This window comes from Phodopus roborovskii, unplaced genomic scaffold (genome assembly GCF_943737965.1).
Source record: "Phodopus roborovskii unplaced genomic scaffold, PHOROB, whole genome shotgun sequence".
Lineage (NCBI taxonomy): Eukaryota > Metazoa > Chordata > Mammalia > Rodentia > Cricetidae > Phodopus > Phodopus roborovskii.
The window spans coordinates 32115712-32138982 of NW_026126447.1; the positions used below are offsets into that span (position 1 = coordinate 32115712).

General features: G+C 42.7%; 1 protein-coding gene across 1 annotated transcript in view; it reads left to right on the forward strand.

The window, feature by feature from the left end:
* Ror1 (receptor tyrosine kinase like orphan receptor 1) overlaps positions 1–23271 on the forward strand; it is a 350790-nt gene that overhangs the window by 204342 nt on the left and 123177 nt on the right. The window contains exon 2 of the mRNA XM_051188230.1: positions 2461–2532. Within this exon, the coding sequence (XP_051044187.1) occupies positions 2461–2532 (72 nt within the window). The remainder of the gene's footprint in view (positions 1–2460; positions 2533–23271) is intronic.

A 23271-nucleotide genomic window follows, 5' to 3' on the forward strand; every position in this document is an offset into this window, starting at 1 on the left:
TCTCTCTCTCTCTCTGTGTGTGTGTGTGTGTGTGTGTGTGTGTGTGTGTGTGTGTGTATTGACTATCATTATCTGTGAAGAAAGAATCACCTATTTCATGTAAAATACTCAGGCTTTTTTTTCTTTTCTTTTTTTGATATCACTAAAATTGCCTTTTAAAGGTATCATTGTTCAGGGCTGGGGATTCAACCAGTGGTTAAGAGCTCTTGCAGCACATCTGAGTTCGGTTTCCAGCAACCACACTGGGTGGTGCATTACCTGTCACTCCAGCTCCAGGGCATTCAATGTCCTCCCTCTTCTGGCCTCCATGAACACTCTCACACAAGTGGCAGAAATAATAAAAACCGGTCTTAAAAACATCATGTCTTGTGGGTTATGATTCATATTTTAAAATATCTTATCTGTCTTAGTTGTTACTACTTTCTCTGAGATGCTGAACGTCTTAAAGAATGACTGTTGAGGCTAAGGCACATCCCTAATTAGGTAATGAGATTTAAAACTCAAATCATCTTTGCCATTGCCTAAGAAGTGAGTGGTAACCAGGGACACTCAGGGAACAGTTCACTGTTAGTAGTACCAGCAATCCATACTTTAGTCATTTGTCCCAATTAAATACAACCAGCAATTCAAACTCAGGTTGGAAACACAGAGTAACATAGCGGCTGACCTTCTATGGAGTGATACTATAAAAGGAATCCTGGATTCCTGGCAGCTTCACTGTGAGAAGCAGTAAGATAAAGCCTTGGAAATAACCTCAGGTAAACGCTGCCAAGGTCTGTCTTAGTTCCACCATTCACCCAGCCTTTGCTCCTTGCCCCTCTTGCCACCCCAGATGGCTGGCATGCTTCTGTTCCCAGGCTCCCTGGTCTGGGTGTTGGGATGCTTTTCATCAGATGAGCCATAGCAATCTGCTCTATAGTAAAGGAACTGTCATGGTGTAAGGAGCCAGAGTGGGTGACAGTAGAGTGGGAGTCAGGGAGCACTTCCTGGTGTATGTGCAAGATGCCTATCCTTGGGCAAAAGGTAGAAGTACTGTGTCCCACTGTGGGTTCATGATAAGTGGTTTTCTGCTTGTCCTTCTTTCTTTGGGGTTTCATAGTTCACTGTGTAACATGCTGTTAGATATACAGATCATCTGACTTCAGTTCCCTTTAAAGAATCTATACTGGTTTCCACTCAGGGTGAAGGAGCAGATGAGGACCATGGGCAGGATGTTCTTTGCCTTCCCCTGTCCTAGGTCAGGGAAGCAACTCTGCTGAATAGTCCATGTGTTTCTGTAGTGTGTGGTGGGCAGACAGGTTTGATGTGACCTTTGCAAGGTTTCTATGTGCAGACATTAGTCTCTGGCAAAAATGACAAGGACATGTGCCATTTCTAGCCATTGGGTGGATGTTCAGCAGTAAATAAGGGAATATGGAAAGTGCTTATTTCTGGAAAAGTGAAATCCAAAGATGAGATGGAGCTCAGAACCTTTGGTACTAGGCAGCCCAGGCCACTGGGAAGCTTGTGGGTAGAGCCAGACACTGTGCTCCAATGTCAGGTCTTCAACTTATTAAAGCTCAGCTTGCTTTCTAATTCAGACCTGTTTTTAGTGGCTACTTAAAATACCCTGTCTTGAAAAGGCTGTAGCACAGATGCCAAGCTTAATAGGCAGAAAGAATCATAATAGATTCATGATGTTTGCAAGGGATTGAAGGTGGGGTGACATCATATGTGCAGTATCTGATGGCCTTGGTCCCCTCAGATCCTACCCATCTATAATACTAGATGTGTGTTATTTGTATGTAGCCCAAGGGGAAGTCACAACAACCCTATTTAAAATAGTCAAATGATGCCATGGCTTGAACTTTTCAGAAACAACAAAACCATCCTATGTGTAGCATAGACTATTATTGAAAAGTTTTTAAATCTTTATAGTACATTATGTCCTTTAGATGGTTGATTTGCATATTTGCCTTAAATTATGGTGGCTTTGAAAATTACTGTTTAAGTGTAGTCACCACAAATGACTCTGAGCATTCAGATGCCTAGCTTTCATTTGCCTTGACTTAAAGAGCCAGTGTCAAGAACTGCATTTCTCTGATCATGGAGTCATGAACTCAGTGAATGAAAGCAGGAGGCAGGACAATACTCTCCATTTTCTTCCCTGACAGGGCTTTTGAATTCATCAGTCAGAGCCTGGTCTTCTGGCAAGACTATTTTGATAAAATGGGGTTGGTTGTCTCTGTTGGGTTTTATGTCAATATAGTACTTTCCATCTTAACCCTCAGTATGGAATTTTAAAGCAAAGGTCTGGCCTACAGCTTGGCAGGCTTGGAGGGTCTCTGAGATGTGGGCTGCTGCTGGCTGGCTACTGGAGCTGCCTCATGTATAAAAGTCTAAACCCTTAGGATATAATACTTCTAAGTGACCTTAGTGAATAATTCCCTGTCCTCCCCTCCCCCTTCTTTCTCGTTCCAGAAACAGAGCTGTCAGTCACTGCTGAGTTAGCGCCTACCTCATCCTGGAACATTTCAAGTGAAATCGACAAAGGTAGATGGAGAGGAAAACACAGGGGCCAGGGGAGGAAGGAGGAGAGAAAGCTCGTCTACAAGCCTGGTCTGCTCTTCCTTGAAATGAACCTTTGTCCACATCATTAGGAGGAGGCAACAGCTGAAATAAACTAACCCCCCCACTCACATTGGGATGACTTAACATTTGATTATTTGGAATTATTTCTGAGGAAGTTTTTTTTTTCTTCCTTTCCTTTTTCTCTTCGTCCTCTAAAATGTTCCACATGGTTAAAACGCTTCAAGATGTGAGGCAGGGCCATTCCTGACCTTCCTGCCTCTGCATCCAGTACATCTTGTTTAGGGGATTCGATTCAGCCTAAGCCAGGACTGATCAGAGCTGTTGGCTGGGTGACCTTTCTGGACAGGCATTTGGTGGGCTTGCGTGGTTCAGGACCCAGCATTCAGAATGCTTGTAATTGCCTGTGTGTGCAGACAGCCGCTTCCTATGTGCACATGGGAGCATGTTCCCACCATGGAGCTGTGGCTTTGCATTAATTGAGGCCTGCCATGTGCTGTGGCTAGTCTAAGGAGATCCTGTGGCCTGGCCACAACAAAGCCCAGGTGTTCTGGCTCGGTCTGCCTTCAGCCTTGTTTCTTTTTAGCCCCCTTGTCTGGCCTCTGTCTCTAACTGGATTTCTGTTTCTTCTAGTATTTCCAGATTTTCAATCTGGCTTGTCCTTCTGTTTTATTTGGTTTTTGTTTTTGTTTTTTGTTTGCTTGTTCTCTTTGCTAATACCCACCCCCCACCTTCTGCAAGGAGCTAATCTTTCTCTTTCAAGACTGAATACAAGCTCTATGCCATCCACGGGCTTCTTCAGTCCTTTGCAGGAAGTAACCTTACTTTTCTCGTAATTTCCATTGCTTCATTCATTCATTCATTCATCCACCCATCCATCCATTCATTCACCCGATGATACACTGCTTAAATTATTATTAATTTCTTCCCTGGATGCTATTTGTAGAATTGGGGTCCAGATATGGATTTGTGTGTGTGTGTGTGTGTGTGTGTGTGTGTGTGTGTGTGTATTCTTCTCTTAACTAACGTGGTACTTTAAACACCCTTCTTGCCTTAAGGCTAGGAGAGATTTATAGAGTTCTGGGATGGTGATAGGAGTTTGCAAAAGGAGTTTGTGTCCTTTTATTATGACCAAGATAAAATATCTGAAAGGAAGGTGTGGGGGCTTTATACAGGCTCACAGTTCAGGAGGTACAGTCCATCATGGGGGGAGGGGGTCATGGCAGAGTCATGGTGGTTCATAGCTTCAGTAGCAGGATTTTGAAGCTGTTTGCCAACCTGGGGACAGAGAAGTCTGCCTGGAACTTGGACTTGGCAATAACCCTCAGAGATCCACTACTTCTACCTATATCCTGCCTCCTGAAGGCTCCAAAACGTCCCCAAACAGTGCCAGGAGCCAGGGACCAGGTATGCAAACACATGAACCTGTTTAAACCTGAACAACTCAAAAGCCACCTCCAAAGTTTTTGTTTGTGATCAGCTCTCCTGTCACTGAAATCCTCACTGGGAATGTGTTTCCTGTCTGAGGAGAAATTACTTCGTAGAAGAGGACAGTAGAGGTCACAGTTTTGCTGGGGCAGAGGAGAGGGACTTTATTAGGCTTTTCAAAATGTCAGTAGGAGAGGGAGAGAAAAAGACAGAGACAGAGAGACCTCAATATTTTCTAGCATTGAATTGAACCTAGATTTTTAAAATGGTATTATCTTCATTCCTCTTCATATCAGAGAAGACCTAGGAGGCTATAGATTTCTAATGCACGTTTATGAAATGCTTTTAAGGAGGAGAGGAGATAAGGAACACCAGACATTCGCTTATTGCCTGTTCTGTGAGCTGCTCTGGTAGATGCTTTTGCTATGTGAACTTACTGTGCGAGCTCCTTGTGGCACCAAAAGAGTCGTCACATCAAGACTCCCGTTCTCCATACCAAGAAGCCTGCATGGGTGAGAGAGGCCACAGGGCTGCTGGGGGAGAACTCAGCAGCCTGCAGGGCTTGCACCCCCCCCCCCAGCACTGTTTGTAACAACAGTATTGCCTTTTGAGAAGTAAGTGAGTCTCCAGTTCCCTACTCCCTTGGTACCATTTCCAGTGATTTCTAGCCAAGACAAGGCACATTTTGACTGGTAATCACAAATCCCAGAGAACAGGCTTCTTGGCTTCCCCCGGCTTTCTCATTGCCTGCAGGTTCCACGGGCAGATTCAAGCCTGTTTCTTTCTGAGGTTGTGAGGGATCCTCCTGGTGGATCCGCTTTGGGAGTAGCCTCTGGGTTTAGCCTTAACCTCCATCTGGAAAGCTGAAGGCCAGGACTGTGTTTATAGGGATCATCGACAACCATGGGCTTGTGGTCTTGGTCAACCTAAATGAAGACCTGTGGGGGCTTTTAGGTGCAGAGGCCGCTTGGTTCAAGGCATGGGAAGAGGGACAGACACCCCGATGCTGCCTTAGCTCCTCTCTTCCTCTCTACCTTGGTTGTGCTACTGTAGTGCCAAGCTTTTTACTGTCATGTGTCGTACTGTGCTGTTTCCTCTGGTGAGAATCTGCCCCAGCCCAGCCTTTTGCTGTCAATAAAGGACAGTGTTCACATGTGTTCCTTGTCTCTTGCTAGGCAATGCCTTTATCCATGTATATTCTTCCCCCTTCAGTCCCTCATCTCTCAGGAGAGAGATGTATGTTGAATATCTCCAAGTAAAGTGCTCGGGATTCTCCCTTCTAGGGACAGAGAGCCAACTAGGAAACTCAGTGTGCAGGCAGCTTCGGGAAGACTCAGAGTTCCACACTGCGAGCCTCCAGAGCAGGAATCACACCTCACTTTCATGTCCTGCCAGCTCAGTGGTGTGAACGACTTAGTGGATGAGTTAAATCAGAATGTAGAAACAAAAGGTATTTGTGTAGCCCCCTAGAAACTGGAAGAAGCAAGGAATGGGTTCTACCTCACACCCCAGAGGAAGCTCCATCCTGCTAGCCTTTGAACATCTAAGTCCAGAACCAGGATAATTATATTTGCATTGTTTTGAGCCCCCAAGCTTAGGATAATTTGTCACCACAATACCAGGAGAATAATAAACAGTCTTAGGCAAGATGCCCAAAGTCACAAGAGAGTGAACCTGAAGTTCAAATCCAAATCTATTAACAATGGATTATTTTTCCTCAAATCAAATAAAAAAATTAAAACAAAAGTTCCTTAGATTTGATTAACGAATAGAGATTTACTGAGTGAATATGGCAGGTATGATCTGGGCTGGAGACTGAAAATAAAGAAGCAACAATGAACAAGATAAAACCACTTTTACCTTTGGATAGTGTTAATGATTTCAGTGTGAACTATCCCATAGGCTCTTGTGTTCCCAGCTGAAGGTACAATTTTGGAAGGTTGTCTAACCTTTAAAAGGTTGAGCCAAACTGGAGGAATAGACCCCTGGTAGCCTTCCAGGTGTTATAGCTTTTCTAGTTTCTGGCTCAGTTTTCTGTTTCCTGATTGACACCTTGTCTCCACACAGTCTCCATGGAGCCACCTCCTGCCCTGACTTTTCTTCCCATCTTTCCAAGATGGCTCAAACCTTGAGCCTAGATAAATTCCTCCTCTCCTAAGTAAGTGCTTCATTCTGATATCATAGAGAGGAGGAAAGTAATTAATACAGATCTTCTTTAGTTCAGGGGAAGAGACTTTAAACAATTGCTTTCACCTTCATAGATTTACTCCAAATCATTTCAGTCCAACAGTGGTAGGTGTAACAAAGGGAGAGAATAAACAAACAAACAAACAATTCTTGTATGTTCCTTCATAGGCCCAACTAAAAGCCACCAGAGGTAGGGCCAGCTGTGTATCCTTTCTGACTTTTTCTTGGGAGTTCGCATGCTTGAAACTGTACCTCAGCCCTCTGGAGCTTGTGGAAGTTGGTCTACCATCTCTGAGGACTGGGACCCACCAAAGAAGGCCACAATACCTCCACATATGCAAGTTCTGCAACCCATTACAGACATCATCAAGAGGCTGGGCTGTGGGAGGATTTCTTCAGACAAGGTTGAAAAATTTGGCATTCCTGCGCCAGGCCAGATTTCCTGGAGGGCTGTGAGAAACTCCCTAATTACCCTTCATTCTGGGCAATGTTGCTTCAGAACAGCTCTTGCCAAGAGCATGCTTAGATATCACTTCGCCTGGTTGGATTGCACATGACACTCATGTGCTCAGAAAAACTATCCATAGCTCTGTTGGCTTCGCAGAGTAGGAAGTTCAGGCCCCCACCCGTCTCGGGGATGCCTGGCTCTGCTTCCAGGTGTCAAAAGGAAAGCTGAATTACTTCTCACCTTTTTTGTCTTTGGCTTTTTGTTTTGTTTTGTTTTGCAAATGAGTCCATTTTTATGTGCCCTTGGTTATACCTGACCATCTTAAGCCTCTGGAATATGCTTGAGTAGAGTTCAGACTGGCCTGTAAGGATGTCTTCTCTGTGACCTTTGCTTATCTTCTGGACTTGGAAGGAGGGATTCTTCTAAAGTACCTTTTCCAGTACTTTAACCTTAACATTGCTCCCAAAAGCAAGAGTAATAAGCTACCTATTTTACAATTTTAAATAGTTCAGATCTTGTTTGTAAAGACCAAATTTGGTATCTTCTTGTTTCTCTGATCTTTTAAAAAGTCAATATTCCTGTTTTTCCCCTTAAGTCATCTCACATGCTTTTGTTGTTTTCTTGCATGTCCTTTCCTATGTCCATCTAATAGCCACTGGAGGTAGTGGCAGCCATTTATCCTCTCTAACCTGTTTTCCTATGGTAGTAAGCACTGGATAACAAAATTAATGATGCAGAATTCACTTAGTCCAACTTCATAAGTTCCCTATCATAGTCTACCACAGTCCCAACAATGTTTTAAAGTTCTAAGTCTCTTCTGGGATTCGTGCAATCTCTTAACTGTAATTATCTATAAATATTAAAATCAAAATTCAGATCACACACTTCCAATATATAATGGCACAGGATTTGCATTACCAGTCCAAAATGCAGGGAAAGGAGCGTAGTGACATACTGGACCAAAGCAAAATAAAAAAAACCAGCTGGGCAAACTCCAAACTCCGTATCATCATGTCTGATGTTGAAATGCTCTTCAGATCTCCAACTCTGTTCAGCTTTGTTGACTGCAACACACTTCTTTCTCTTGGGCTGGTTCCACTTCCTGTTGCTATTTTTCCTCAGCAGGTATTCCAGAACTCTGTCATCTCTAACATCTTGGGTTCTCCAATGCTATCCAGGCTTCAGCTTTACAGCTTCATGCAATGGCCTCTCTAATTAGGCCTCCATTCAGGGACATACCTGGCCTCAGCTGTTTCCTTTAAGCACAGAAGCAAATTCCATAACCCATTTCTTCTATCCTTAAGTCTAAATCCAGACCCACATGGCCAAAGTTGCCAAGTTCTGCTGCTTACTAGGGATGGAATATGGTATCCTTGTTTAAATATATCTTTACCAGTTTTTTGTCCTTCATTGCCTAAGCTTGCCTGTCCTGAAACTTGCTCTGTAGACCAGTGTGGTAGTTTGAATGTAATTGGCCCCCATGATCTCATAGGAAGTGGCACTATTAGGAGGTGTGACTTTGTTGGAGTAGGTATGGCCTTGTTGGAAGAAGTGTGTCACTGTGGGGGGATGGTCTTTAAGGTTTCTTATGCTAAGGAACTGCCCAGTGTCTCGGTCAACTTCCTGTTGCCTGCAAGATATAGGACTCCCAGCTACTACTCCAGCAGCATGTTTGCCTGCACACCTTCATGCTCCCCATCATGATGATAATGTACTGAACCTCTGAAGCTGTAAGCAAGCCACCAAAATTAAATGTTTTCTTTACAAGAGTTGCCATGGTCATAGTGTCTCTTCACAGCACTAGAAACCCTAACTAATACAACCAGACTAGCCTCAAACTCATTGGCCAACCTCTGCCTTCCCAGTCCTAGAATTCAGTGTGCCTCACTCCACCCACTGTAAGCTTTCTTTTATTTCTTTTCACAAGTTGGAAACTTAGCTGAATGGGATCTTGCCATGGGGTCACCACTCCCTACATTTCATTTCTTAATTTATTTATCTCCTTGAACACAGGATTTAGCTCCATTCCATTTCCTGGTGCTTCTTTTCTCCTCAAAATTTCCAGTTGGTAATTTACCCTGCTCAGCTTTTTCCTTTTCATTAAAAATCTTCACTAGAGTTACCACTAATAACCATATGGCAGAATCTATACTAGGCTGTTTTGAGATTTCTTCTGCCAATGGAATTAATAAAAAAAAAACTCTTCACTTTAGCCTAAGGGAGTAATCCAAAACTCTTCACTTTAGCTTCAGGCAGAAGCAGTCACTTTGTTCACCAAAATATTATGAGAACAATCACTAAGAGGCATTATAAAATTCTTCTCCTGTGATACCCTCGTAAGTGAACTTCCAATAGTCCAAAGAACTCTTAACACCTCTGTCTTCTATACTCCTACTAGCATGGCCCATTAAGCTGCGCTTAAAGCATTCCACTGCTTGCCTAACCCAAAATATCAAAATCCAAATTCTTCCAAATAAAAACATGGTCAGACTTATCCCAGCAATACCCCAATCCCAGGAAGAAAACTCTGTCTTAGATTGGGTTTTTATGGTGAAGAGACACCAGTACCATGGCAACTATTATAATGAAAAAAAAAATTTAATTGGTGTGACTCACAGTTTCAGAAGTTCAGTCCATTATCATCATGATAGGGAGCATGATGGTGTGCAGGCAGATGTGATTCTGGAGGTAGCTGAGCATCTTACATCTTGCAGTAAACAGGAAACTGATTGAGACACTGGGCAGTATCATCAGCATACAAAACATCAAAGACCACCCCCACAGTGACACTCTTCCTCTAACAAGGCCACACCCACTGCAACAAAGCCGCACCTCCTAATCCTGCCACTTCCTATGAGGTTATGGGGCCAGTTACATTCAAACTATCTCAGTACATGATAGTTTGCATGTGAAGTGATGTGCTTCACATAACTCAATGGGGATGGCAACTTTGGAGCTGAGTATTATAAGCTGGAGAAGAAACAGGAAATAAATAAAGGAATACATCTGGCCGTACTCCACTTTTCTTCTGTGCCCAAATACCAAAATTGCCTGTCCATTTTTTCACACAATTCTTCCTGGTTTTTTTTTTTTTTTTCCGAACAATGCTTTCTTTTGCAGAATTCAGTTTCTGCTCTTGACATTGTAGGAGAAATAATTGCCACCCCAGAATGTGAAAATAAATAAACAAACAAATAAATAAAAGAATGTGCACAATTCCTTAGTTAGAAGAGGCTTGCAAGTAGTATTTATTTCATCAAACATGTGTATCTCTTATGTTTTACCAAATAATCATCTTTGTCATCAATACTGATTTTAACAATATAAAAATAAGACATAACAATAATTTCTGATTGTTATAGAGTAGTTTCCACACACCAATCACCATAAATGATACCTTATACAAATGATCTATTTCTACTTGTTACCAGGAAGCCAGAGCTTAAAGAGACTGAGTATTTGTGTTTCATTTCTGCTGCTATGATAAAATACCCTAATCAAAAGCCACTTAGGTGAGAAGGGCTTTATTTTAGTTCACAATTCCAGGTTATGTCCCACTACTAGGGGGAAATCATAACATCAGGAGCTTGAGACAGCTGGTCACATTGTATTCACAGTCAATAGCAGAGAATAAGAATACATGCATCCTCAGTTGCATGCTTGCATTCAGCTCTGTTTCTCTACTTACACAGTTCAGGATCCTCTGCCTAGGGAATGCAGCCGCCCACAAGAAGATTTGTTCTCGCATCAGTTAACTTAATTAAGACATTCCACAGACCTCTTCACAGACCAACCCAAAGTAAACAATCCCTCATTGGGACTCTTTTCCCTGGTGATATATCATGCCAAGTTGACTACAAAATAGGAACAGTGTATTTAGTTCCACTATTTTTGTGTCTGTGGTGAGGCAGATCATAGTTACAGGAGGGCATAGTGGAGCCAAGCATCTCCCTTCATGGTTTCCAGGAGGCTAACAGAGGGATAGGGCCTGGAGTCCTAATACTCATGCAAGGACATACCTCAGTGACTTAAGGTTAACCCACAAGGCCATGCCTCTTCAAAGTTTCATCATGTCTGAGTAATGCCGCAGGCTGGAACTAAGCCTTTAACACATGACCCTTTGCAGGACATTTAAAATCTAGACCAGAACTTGGGACATTCTTTGGCTAATTTTGCAGTTTTCTTCCACTTTTAAAAATTATATACCTTGGGAATTCTTGGCATGTCCTTGACGTGAGTTTAATGGAAACAGACTCATAAATCCTCCCTTTTCCACCATTTTATGAAAAGGATTTATTATAAAACTCTTACTGAGATTATTACAAATTATCATTAAATCATTTCATGCATTGTTTTCCTGCCATCTTTATAAGATCGTCTGGAGGGCACTGCTTTGGGAATGTCTTTTCTAATAAATATTCACTTGGTTTTGGACAATAGGAGCAGTGTTTTTCAACCAAAGTCTGAGCTGTCTGGGGAGAGAAAGAAAATATGCCAGAGTTGTCACTGGCCTCTGGAAGTCAGAGGGATGAGGTACTTAGCTTCACTCTCCTGATGACATTCCATGCTGAAGGTGGGTCTCTGTAGACTGCTCCCTCAGCGTCAGCTCTTGGGGCAGGCAGCCAACATCCTGAAGCAGCTGCCATGTTCCTTGGGTGATTCATGTGTGAAAATGTCTCCCCCAAAAGAATGTGGCCATCATGCTCTTCCCAAAGTGAGGCTCTTATCATCCCAAAAGTGTTTGCTCATGTAAATGCATCCCAGTTGGAAACTTTAAGGATGTGAAGAATGGTTGTCCCATCCTAGTACATAACCCTTTTGCTCTATAGTATCTCATATTTGTCTACATTAGTTTTAGTTAACAGAACTGGGCCTTATATGTGAGCAGATGTACATTCTAGTATTACATCACAGATAAATTTAAAATGGCCATGAATCTCTGCCTCACAGTCCAAATGGTTTAGCTCAATGTTCCTATCATCCATTATGAAATCTTGAATTTGGGCATAAGGCTCTATGCATGTCTGTGGTGCTGGCGATATGGGGAATATCCAGATCTGTGCTATGTAATTCTTCCCTACTCTTGAGCTTTTCCCCTTTGTTGGATGTGAGATGACTACAGAATCAAATGCTGGGAACGTTCTAAAGGAGTCCTTTCTTTCTATCCCCCTGGCTTCTCTGCCCAGGAAAAATAGACACACTTCTTCACTCATATTTTCAATATGCAAAATATATAGTTTCTGGGTAAGAACTGGGTAGGAAATGATGATATTTTTATGGATGGTAGAAATGTCATCAAAATATGATTATGAGAGTGATGTTTCTTGGGGATTGTTTAGCCCAGTCTTGCATGTGTATAACAGATATGACCTAGAAAAAAAAAGAATAAAAATCTTACAATCAGTATTTTTGTGGCAGAAGTGGGAGCATCTTCTCAGGGGTAAAAACCAACCTGTCAGGTTTCAGAGGAAGCTATCAAGGTAGCATTAGCTTAGCCACAGTCCTATGGAAACCTCAAGGTGAAATTCTCAGTTAGCTGCCATTTTTCTTTGCTCTCCATTTGAAAATATGGGTAAAAAAACAATCAGATTGGTTTATTTGAAAACTTTACTCAGTATGGTGTTATCATTTATCCACAGTATAGTTTTATTATTTTTAGTTGGAGGGTATATGCGTCCATGAATGCAGATGCCCTTGGATGTCAGGGCTGTTGGGTATACCTAGAACAGAAGTTACGGGCATTTGTAAGCTGCAGGAAATGGATATGGGAAATAGAATCCATGTTCTTAACTGCTCAGCTATCTCTCCATCTTTCCACAGTTTAAAATTTGTACTTTTCATGGAACCTAGAAAGTTCAAAATTATAGAGAGGGAAAGTAGAAAGATGGTTTCCAGGAGCTGAAAGGAAGGGGAAGAAGGAATAATATTTGCTGAGTGAAGGGGAGAATATGAAAAATGACTGGAGGTGGCTGGTGTAAAGTACTGTGATGATCATAAAGTGCTGTGATGTCACAGAGTACTGTAATGACCATAGAGTACAGTGATGATCATAGAGTACGGGATGACCATACAGTTCTGGGATGACCACAGAGTACTGTAATGATCATAGAGTGTTGTGATGATCATAGAGTACTGGGATGACTGCAGAGAACTGTGTTGATCATAGAGTGCTGTGATGACCATAGAGTACTGTGATGATCACAGAGTGTTGTGATGATCATAGAGTACTGTGATAACCATAGAGTACTGCGATGGCTGTTGATGCCTCAGAGTATTGTGATGACATAGACTACAGTGATGACTGCAGAGTACCCATGATGCCAGATTGTTGTGATGCCACAGAGTGGTGTTGCTGCAGAGTGCTGTAGCAGCAGCATGTTGCTGCAGAGTTCTGTGATGTAACAGTGCTTTCGCTGCAGAGTGCTGTGATGCTGTAGAGTACCATGATGGCACAGTGTTGACACTCAGAGTGCTGTGATACCCACATGGTAAAGTGATGCCACAGAGTACTGTGAATGTACTTAATGCCACAGAACTGTTTTCTTTCAATGGCTTCGAGGAAGATGCTGCTATCCATTTTTTGATCATATTAGGAACAATATACAACTTCCTTCGTGGAATTTGGAATCTCTAATGCCCTTTCTACCTGCCTCCCATTAAGGTTCGGGTATTCTGAAGGAGCATAATAACAAAACTTATTTGTTTTAATTGTCTTGTGTTTTGTTGTTTTCAAAATGATCTCAACTTGTCATTGCAAAATATGACAAGGCTTTTCTCTTTAGCACCATTTTATAAATGATTAAACTCAGCTCCAAAGTTGCACAGCTGAAGGTAACAAAGTTGCTTCTAGTACCTAAGAATGGTATTCTCAAAATCAATGTGTAAACATTTTAAATCAGTGCCTAACATTTTATTCTTGTTAACCTTGGACACAGACAGGTCATTTAGAAGGAGTTTTTAGGACTGCCAACTCTGACTTAATTTGGATATTGTGAACACAAATTAATTTTTGTCACCTCATTTTCTAAACACAGGTTAACTAAACTAAAAACAGGGGTTTTTCTATATGGTAATGACCATGGCAAGAACTTCCTAGACTATCATCTGCTAGGAACTGTTGTAGGTGCCCTCACTGTGCTAACTCACTTATCAAAACAAGTAACTTATTCTTTTTTTTTTTTAACTTAGAAGTCATATTTCCATTAATGGAGGGTAGGATTGTCAGCACTTAAGAGTACCGGAGACACAGCCTACCACTGTCATCTTCCTTGCCTTGGGAGTTTCCCCCACCTCTTTAAGGACCTTGACTCAGCACAAATTGGGATTTGTGGCTTTAATGCAGAAAAGCCTTTCACATGCATCCAGCATAAGAAGCAGAGATAGAGTTGAATAAAAGTGATTATTACCAACGAAAGCATGAAGGTCAAGGGAAAAATACTCAGAAAACACATGACACCCTGAGAACACAAGGATGGATATCTAAAATAAGAGTGGCAGAAAATAAGACATGCCCAAGTGTGGGTGGGAATGGGCTCTCAAAGAGACAGTTGCAGTTTACTGTTTGTTTGTTGTATTGTTGTTTTTGTTTGTTTGTTTTATAGCAATTGTGTAGGATTTTGGTGGGGTGTGAAGTTATTATATTTGAGGATGTGATGATATATTGTTTATGATTAAATAAAGTTGAGGTCACCCTGCAGTTCCTGAGGGTCACCTAAAGAGAGAGGATTTCACTTGGTTAGTTAAAAGTCTAGCCATGGGATTCAGAGCAGGATCAGTTTGTTTGAGATCCTCAGATGATGACTAGGGAAAGGAATGAGGTCTCCTCAGGTTCCTGTACATTCCAGCCTTAATTCTGGGTTGTTGCTACTTTAACATTAAACATCTGTGTACAAACGTGACAGTAACTCTGTCTAGGGAACACTTATAGCGGATGTGATGGCTCTGGAGCTCTTGCTTCTCAGCTGATGAGCAGCTCCAGGCATACTCTATGCTGAAAGGCTCCTTTCCCTTCTTTCATCTCCATAGTTTCCCCCATTCCGCCAGCTGCCTCACCACGTGCTAGCCACCCTCCACACATCAGTCTGAGGCAGCAGATCCGACAAGAGGTTAACACCTGAAAGAATTCACCCATCTGAGGAAACTAGTGGAATGATCAGGATTTGAACCCAGGTCTCCCCACTGCTTCACCGCAGTTCTGATTGCACACTGACTGCATCTTTTGAGTCACTGTCACCTCTCAGTATTGATAATGTCATCTGCATGCCTGGAGCAGTGCCCAGGGATGGACATTGGTTGGCTCATAGTTTACTTCTTGAGGGACTTCTAAATTTCACCAAGAAATTCTGGCTAGAAATTCGATTCAGTTGCTGAAAACACTGAAATACAGCTTTCATGTTCATGTGCAATTTGCCTTTTCGTTTTCTTTTACTATCCTGAGACTTACTGTAAATCACCCTCTCCCATCAGTCCTGGGGGTTCTGATTATGTTCCTGGGGTCCTGCTAAGAGCAAGGGCAGTAAATTACTGCCACTTTGTTTGAAAATTTTTTTAGCCACAGTACATTAGCTGCTTTTGTTTGCTTTTCCACTGGTGGTGTGCACACTTCTGTTTCAGAATTTGTGTTTCTTGAATGTCTCATTTGTGAATAATGTAGCTTGCAGGGTGGAATGATTGGAGAAAAAATATGAAAGTGGGTGTCCTGTTTGTCGTCTGAAAGATCTTAAAGCTTCTGTCATGAAAAATGAATTATGGAGTCTTTCTCTCTCTTCCCCATGAGTACACACACACACACACACACACACACACACACACAAAGAGAGAGAGAGAGAGACAGAGAGACAGAGAGAGAGGCAGACAGAGAGAGAGAGAGAGTCTCCTGTTTTCTTCCAAGCTTTCCATTTACACCCTTTCCCCTAGAACAGTTGCTAAATGACCGATGCAATGCTCACTGTGGAGCAAATAGGAAGAAGTGCATTCCCCAGGCTTCCTTAGGTACTTTTGTTTATTTGGAATATTTGCAAATCAGAAGGTGGGGGGGGTTATACTTTCATTGTAAGTTTCGTTCCAGATTTCCTAAAATTTTTAATAAATAAGCTCATTATCAGACATAAAAAATGATACTAATAAAAAATGGACCCTAAATGATTGTCAACATTTCAACAATTGTTGCATTCTCTTAGATCAATAGCACTGACCAAGAGGCACTTGACGTCCTATAAGGTGACCTAAAAGCTTCTTGATTTGCTCATCCTACTAGGCCATCCCCAAATACAGTGACTCCCTTCAAAGGTGACACTCAAGGCCTCAGTGGCCTTTGGTAGTTGGCATTGAGTTCTTTGGAGACACATGGTAAAGTGGAGAGAAAGGAGGCCCTAGCCAGTGCTAATACCAGGCCTGCAGACTTTGCTTGAGTGGTGCTACTGTGATCGCTCATAAATCCCACTGTGCGGAGCCCCGAGGAGTTTGAAAATTAGCTATTATTTTTCCTAAAATTATCCTCATTTCTAAAATGGTTTTGGAAAATAATTCAGTGTATTTGAGGAACAAGCTAAAGTTATAGAGTTCTCAATCCTTACCAATAAACTGTATTAGAATCATAAATATGTTTTACTGGACTCTATATTCAGTATTGGTCAGGGAGGCTGCCCGCCTATAATAGCCCTACCATCTGATGGCTGCCACTTTGACTCATCTAGGGAAACTCCTAGGAGCTATGATTATATTTCATAATCTTGCCCCACTGGTAAAAGTTATTGGCCAGACTGAAGGCACCCAGGAGGGACCAATCTGATCCTCTTTTCTGGAAATGTGGACTTCATTCTCACCTACAAACTTTGTTAGTATAGTGTTTGTGGGTTATATGTATTGGTGTGTGGGGGGGGTGATCATCTACCATGTGTACAGAGAAATCAAAATGCTGACCTAAAGAAGACAATGGTGGTAAAGGAAGTGTTCTGGGTCAGGCAAGCTTCCTGCGAGCTACTGGAACATTCTGTGTGGACCCCTCACCTTCACTTCCTAGCAAACAATCTAATATATCAAATAACTTGAATAAATCTACAATTCTAGAAAGTTAACTTCACTCATTAGAATCTAAAATGGGCACTGTGCACCAGGGCTCTCTTGTTAGGTAACAACACTATATATTACTGTCACCTCCTTGCTTCTTCTGGGCATTGGCCAATGTCAGTTGGGTGATTCTTTCTCCAGGTATCAACTGTGGCTGCTGTTCCAGTCACCCTGAAGATTTCATTGTTCAGTGTCTGGTGCCTGGGCCAAGAGGACTGTCAGCTAGGGACCAGGAAAGCTGGGGCTCCCAAAGCTTGCCCTTTCTGTGGTGGACTACAACTATCTAATAGCTGAAGGTCCCCAAAATGACTACCCCAACCCTCTTCTAATCTGACACCTGAATTCACTTGCCCAGAGTCACTTGACCTTAAGCACTACAAGGAAAAGAGAAGGGATGTCTACTTTGATGGAAAGAATGTCAAAAAATGTGCATGCTTTCCACTCCCCATTTACAGGTGATAGGAAGGAAATAAACATCACTCACGTTGCATGGAGCTTTTGTTTTGAGTTAGTTGGAAGCCCCCCCCCTCATTTCCAGACAACTGCTAGTTTCGGGCTTTAATGACAGTGACATACACTGCAAATGACTTACTTTGTAGTGGCTTGAATGAATATGGTCTTCACAGGGAATCGCATCATTAGGAGGTGCGGCCTTGTTGGAGTGGGTGTGGCCTTGTTGGAGAAAGTGTGTCATTGTGTGTGTTGGGGGGGGGGTGGGCTTTGAAGTTTCAAATGCTCAAACTGGTACCAATGTCTGGTTCCTTCTCTTCCTGTTGCCTGCTGATCCAGCTTTATAACTCTTACCTCCTCCTCCAACACCTGCATGCTGTCATGCTTTCTACCATGACAATAATGGACTAAACCTCTGAACTGTAAGCCAGCCCCAATTAAATGTTTTCCTTTATAAGACTTGCTGTGGCCATGGTGTCTTCACAGCAGAAGAAACCCTAACTATTTTACCCACTCACTTCCAGAGTTCTAACTGTGACAACAGTGGCCAGGACTGTGTCTAGACAAGCGGGTTGGGGCAGGGTCTCATTTATCATACAGCTTTATGCTGAGAATTGCTTAGTCTATAGGAGTAGACAGAAAATACGCATGGGTTCTACTAAGAAAGAATGAAAGAAACTTCCAGAAACATAACCTAAGGAGCTATTTCAAAAGGGGAAGAGAAGGATGAAGCATAAAGATGTGCATTAAAATGCACTTAATGACTGGAGAGATGGCTCAGTGGTTAAGAACATTTACCACTCTTCCAGAGACCTGAGTTCAGTTCTCAGCACCTGTACCAGGTGGCTCACAACTGCCTGTATATGTAACTCCAAGATGATTCAATGCCTCTGGCCTCAGAGGACATTTGAAGCCTCATGCACATGCTTACACACAGACAGACACAAAACCCCCCCAAATTAAAATAAAGCCATTTACATATTTAAAACTTAATAGTAAGGCAGGGATCTAACCACTCAGCTAGTGAGGACCTTTTGTTTCAAGTTCTGAGGGAAATCCACTTCAGGGATCTGGGTTCACCTTCCCCTGGTCATGTGTACTGAGGAAGAAGTAAGAACCCCAGATCAGGGCACGTGCATGTGCCTCATCGTCCATCTGTCTAGTGTAAGGAAACTGAGTGAGCTCCTGCTGTTTGTGACACATGCTTGAAAATACAAGTTTGCCCTTAAGCAGGAACAATCCCAGTTTGGTCATCCTGGTCAGCTCAGCTTCCTGGGGCCCTGCTCAGCCTCGTGTTTTGGCTACTGGTAGCTGGCTACAGGGGTGAATTTATCATCTCTTCCAGTCTTTGATTGGCCTTGGCCAGATCTATGTTTCACACCTTCCCTCAAGCAAGAGTGGTTATTGATTCCCAGTTTCTCCCATCCACTCTGGACTGTCACATCTCTGGGTCTTCAAATGGCCTTTCCTTATCTCCTGGATAGAACACCATCTCCCCTCCCACTCCAAGCAGAGTGCACTAACGGTACCAGAGGAATGGGCTTGGAGCTTCTGCAGTCACATCTCCAAAGACAGGTTCTCTGTTTAAATGTAGAAGTATGGTGTGAGCAAGATGGTATTGAGAACATGTTGTTAAATATACCTCAGATGGTTGGATGTAAGTTGTCAGTTGTGGTAACAACTTTGCTATGGCACAGGGCTGTTATTCCTCAAGCATGGACTTACCATATGAAACACTTGCCATGCTGGCAATCCTGCATGAAGAGGAACTTCTCACCAAAAATGTCACTGGTGTATGCCTCCACGGAAACAGTATAGGGGACGCTATTGGTTAGTGCAGATGTTGCCAAGGCCGTCCTCCATCTTGTGTGTCTTGTTCTCTTTAACTGCACAGTCCCTGCCCCTGCCTACCCCCGGCTGGCTCCACCCACTTCTCCCAGGCTAGACATGCCCACTCTCTGAGCACAAAGTGATACTTTCCTTTCCTATTCCCTTATTCGTATCATTTTTATGGGTTTCTTTTCTTAACTCATTTAGTTCTCTCACCCTTTGCCTGATAAAAAGCCTAGTACTGCCTGGTAGAGACCAGTGGTTCCCAACCTTCCTAATGATACAACACTTTAATACAGTTCCTCATGTTGTGATGACCCTCAATCATAAAATCATTTCCATTGCTATTTCATAGCTGTAATGTTGCCATGTGAAAGCCAAAGGCTTACATGGATGTCCTTCTCAACTGCTTCTCCACCTTACTATGTTAGAAAGTCTGTCACGGAACCTGGAGTTTGCCATTTCATCTATCCTGGCTGGCCAGTAAAATGCCAAGATCCTTGTTTTCCTAGCTTCAGCACTGGGTTTTCAGACACATGTGACCATGCCCAGTCCTTTCTGTGGATGCTGACCATCTCACTACAAATCCTCATGCTTGCAGAGCAAGTATGTTAGCCACTGAGCCAGCTCATCGTCTGCTCTCCTCGTTTTTTATCTCCAGATTGCTCAATGTTTGTTTTGATTTTGTTTGGATTTTTGGCCAAAAAAAAAAAAAAAAAAGTCTAGAGAAGATAATGTCAAATTGTTGAAGAATTTACTTCAAAATTTTAGGGCACTCCATTTATAAAAGAGACCATCCAGGTGACACACACTTAACTAGAGAGCTGAGATGTGACCGCGTCATCAGCAGATTCTTTTGGAATGTGAAGCAAGTTGAGAAGGAGGGTGGGAAAACTGGTCTGTGTGCTCTTTCACAGTCCCAGAAGTTTATATTCTAGGAAAACCTGAAAGTAGATTGCCAATCTCCGTGGAATCCAGCTGGAATATTGACTGACACCCGAAGGGAGTCAGGTCCTATTCAATCAAGATAGGGCTGGAAAACCGAAATGCTCTAACCACATGGTCCCCATAGGAGTAGAAGTTCTTGGCCAGGATGACACATTTTAGTTTTGAAAACTACCCAGGCTCCACTTGGAGCCAGGAGAATGTGTTATGATGGGATAGGCTGCTGCCTCAGCCTGACCAGGGCAACAAAACGACATACAGTCTTTCAGTAAGGCCCCAGATGCGTCCTGGTTGTATCTTGCTCAGGGTTCCTGGACAGAAAGCATAGCTGTAACCTTTGCATGGTATAGACACAGCCACAGGCTCACACAGAGAGGACTACACACCAAGCTGATGCCAAAGATTGCCTCTCATTCAAGGTACTCAGAACAGAGGACTGACTTATGATGTGTTCTGTTTACATTGGCCTAGTTCCCAAACCAGAAATGTATTTCAGGCCTGGCCTTCTAGATGCTATCTCCAGTCATTTAGAGGTTCGTTACACAGGGCCGCTCATCCTGTCCTGCTCCAGTTAAGGTCTGTCAGCATTTTTCAAAGGTTTATAATTCAACCATAATGGAGGAGATTGCCACTTTTAGAGTTCAGCCTGGCATATAGGATCTATACCTAGGAGTCTAAAACTTTGGGTTACCCCAAAGCTTTGACCCCCTTCCATTTTTAGGTTGGACTCTTACTGGGTGATAGTGAACCATAATACTAGCTTGTGGTTTTGCTATTTTTAGTTTGATGTTCAAAAGACTAAAGAAAATGGGCCGTCATAACGATCCTGGGGTATGTGTATTTTTAAAGCCCGTCTTAAAGTTAGATGGGTAGAAAAGATCAGAGATAAGGTTGTCACTGTCTCTCCAAGACAAGGGAAGCAATTCTTAAGCCTACAACTTGTGTTCATATTTTCAACTGCAGAGTTTAATTATGTATCAAAATAAAGATATCAGGCTGAGGGCTGAATTATGTTCCTGCCTGTGTTCTGAATAATCATCGTATTATTTTAAAATTTCAAACAATACCCCTATCTGCATATAAAAATGTACAATGGTGCTGAAAAGGTGGCTCAGCGCTTAAAATACTTGCCAAGCAAGGGTAAGAGACAGAGTTCAATCCCCAGAGCCCACATGAATTGCAGAGTAGGTATGGTAACTCTTGTAACTCTACCTTCAGAAGGCAAAGATAGTTCATCCTGAAGCAAGCTGACACACGAGACTACCCACATGGATGAGCTCTGTTTTTGATTGAGAGACCATTCCTCAGTGAATAAGGTGGAAGAGCAATTGAGGAAGACTCTCAGTATCAACCTCAGGCCACCATATGCACTCAGACCCATGCACCCATGCAAACATGCATACACAAAAGTGCATGGATACCACACACATACACACAGGAAAGAAGGGAAAATACTGATGAAAAAAGAGATAAACTCAATTGGATACTGCAGCACCAAGGTCTACTATCTTTTCAGGTTTCAGTAAATCTACCTCACCATTGGGTGATTTATAAACAGCAGACATTCATTTATCACAGATCTGTGATCTGGAAGGCTAAGATCATCCACAACCACCTCCAGCTCTAACGAGGTCCCTCAGTTGGAGCTCGTATGTTGCTTCTTCTTGTGTCCTTTTATGGTGGGTGAGGCAGGGGATCCCTCTCTTAATATGAGAATACAAATCTCATTCATGAGGGCTGCACCCTGATGACCTCACCACCCCTAAGGCCTCACCCTCTAATGCCATCACACTGTGAGATAGGATTTCAGCATGTGAGTTTTAGAGGGTCAGAGGGAGTGTGTGGCACGTATATCCAGTTCATTACATTCACAAAAGTTCATAACTAGAAAAAAAAATCACTGAGGTTGATGACTGCCCATGACCTTCAAGAGACCCTCTTCCTAGGAAGGAGTAAGCACCAAAGGCAAAGGCCAGTCGAGGCCCTTGAACTAGTTAACGGTAGATAAATTTCCTGGTAGAGGTTTGGCGGGGGAAAGTTGACAACACAGTCAGGAGGGTCCTAATAGAAGAGACTTCCTGTCACTGCCACCAGGAATACCTTCTGAAACCTGGGAATCTTGTTTAAAGCAGGGCAGGAGCCCCTACACATCACAGGACTGGGCTGAAGATAAAGTACAGTTATACACATGTGAAAAGCCTGAGGGTATTAGCATGAGCCACACCCCTCCTCCTCACACCTCTGTGGATCACAACTAGACACAAAACATTCTAAACTCTTGGGTCCAGCCATCGTAACTCTGCACAGATCTTAACTAACGTTAAGTAAGAGGACAAAGTAGTTTCCCGAGTGCTGAAGAGTCCATTTACATACAACTGTCCTACTTGTGAAAATAACCCAGTCCTTAAAGAGTTTCTCTAGGAAGCCATATTCCTTAAAACCCTTTGAGTTGTTTAAGTTTGCTGGGCTCAGGAGGAGACATAAACACCATCTCTCCCACCTGCCAAGATATATAGGGTCTGGGTCTAGACATAAGTTTTAAAACCATTGTGTGTTTTCTGTTTGCTGATGTGTATTCCCTGCCTGCCGTGTTGACCATTTGTTGACTTTGGTCCAGTAGACAGACACACTTCAACTCCAAGAGACACTCCAAGATCCTCGGTCCTGGTATCCCTTGATCTATCATACTTGTGTTCCCAAGCAAATGTGAGCGGTCAGGTTAGAGCATTTCTTTCTGTTTTAAGTATTCTGTTTTCTAGCCAGCAGCAGCTCTGCTCAGCCAGAGATGCTTAACTGCTTCTTATCCTTTCTGTACTGGACAGAAAAATCCCACACATAGAGTCTAGACAAAAGTCCTGCTGGGGATCTGCTTTCACTCTGTTGTATGACCTGAGGCACCATGGTTGCTTCAGCCATGCATGTTTACTTCATGTGAACTACAGAGAACCTGGTGGGAAATCCTTCTAGGGATTGTTGTGGAATCAAGTAATTTCAAGGCAGAAAGCAAGGCTGGAACCTCCGACCGGGAAAATGATGACTGTAAACTATGCACTCCTTTCTATTGCCTCCAGAAGAGAATTGTATGGGGCCATTTTGCTCATTATAATCTCTGGGGGTGGAACTCACCTTCCAATGTTTTGAATGTTTTAAATATTTATCTCACTCAACCCTCACAATTCTCTTGCGGGTAGTCATTGGTCCATTTCACAGCTGAGCAAACTGAGACAGAGAGTGAGTGACAGCAAGGAAGAGGTGGTACTTAGGTAAGTAGCCAAGCTCTCCACCTCCAAGGCCCCAGTTTCAGCAGCCCCTCATGAGTAGCACGCGCGCGCGCGTGCACACACACA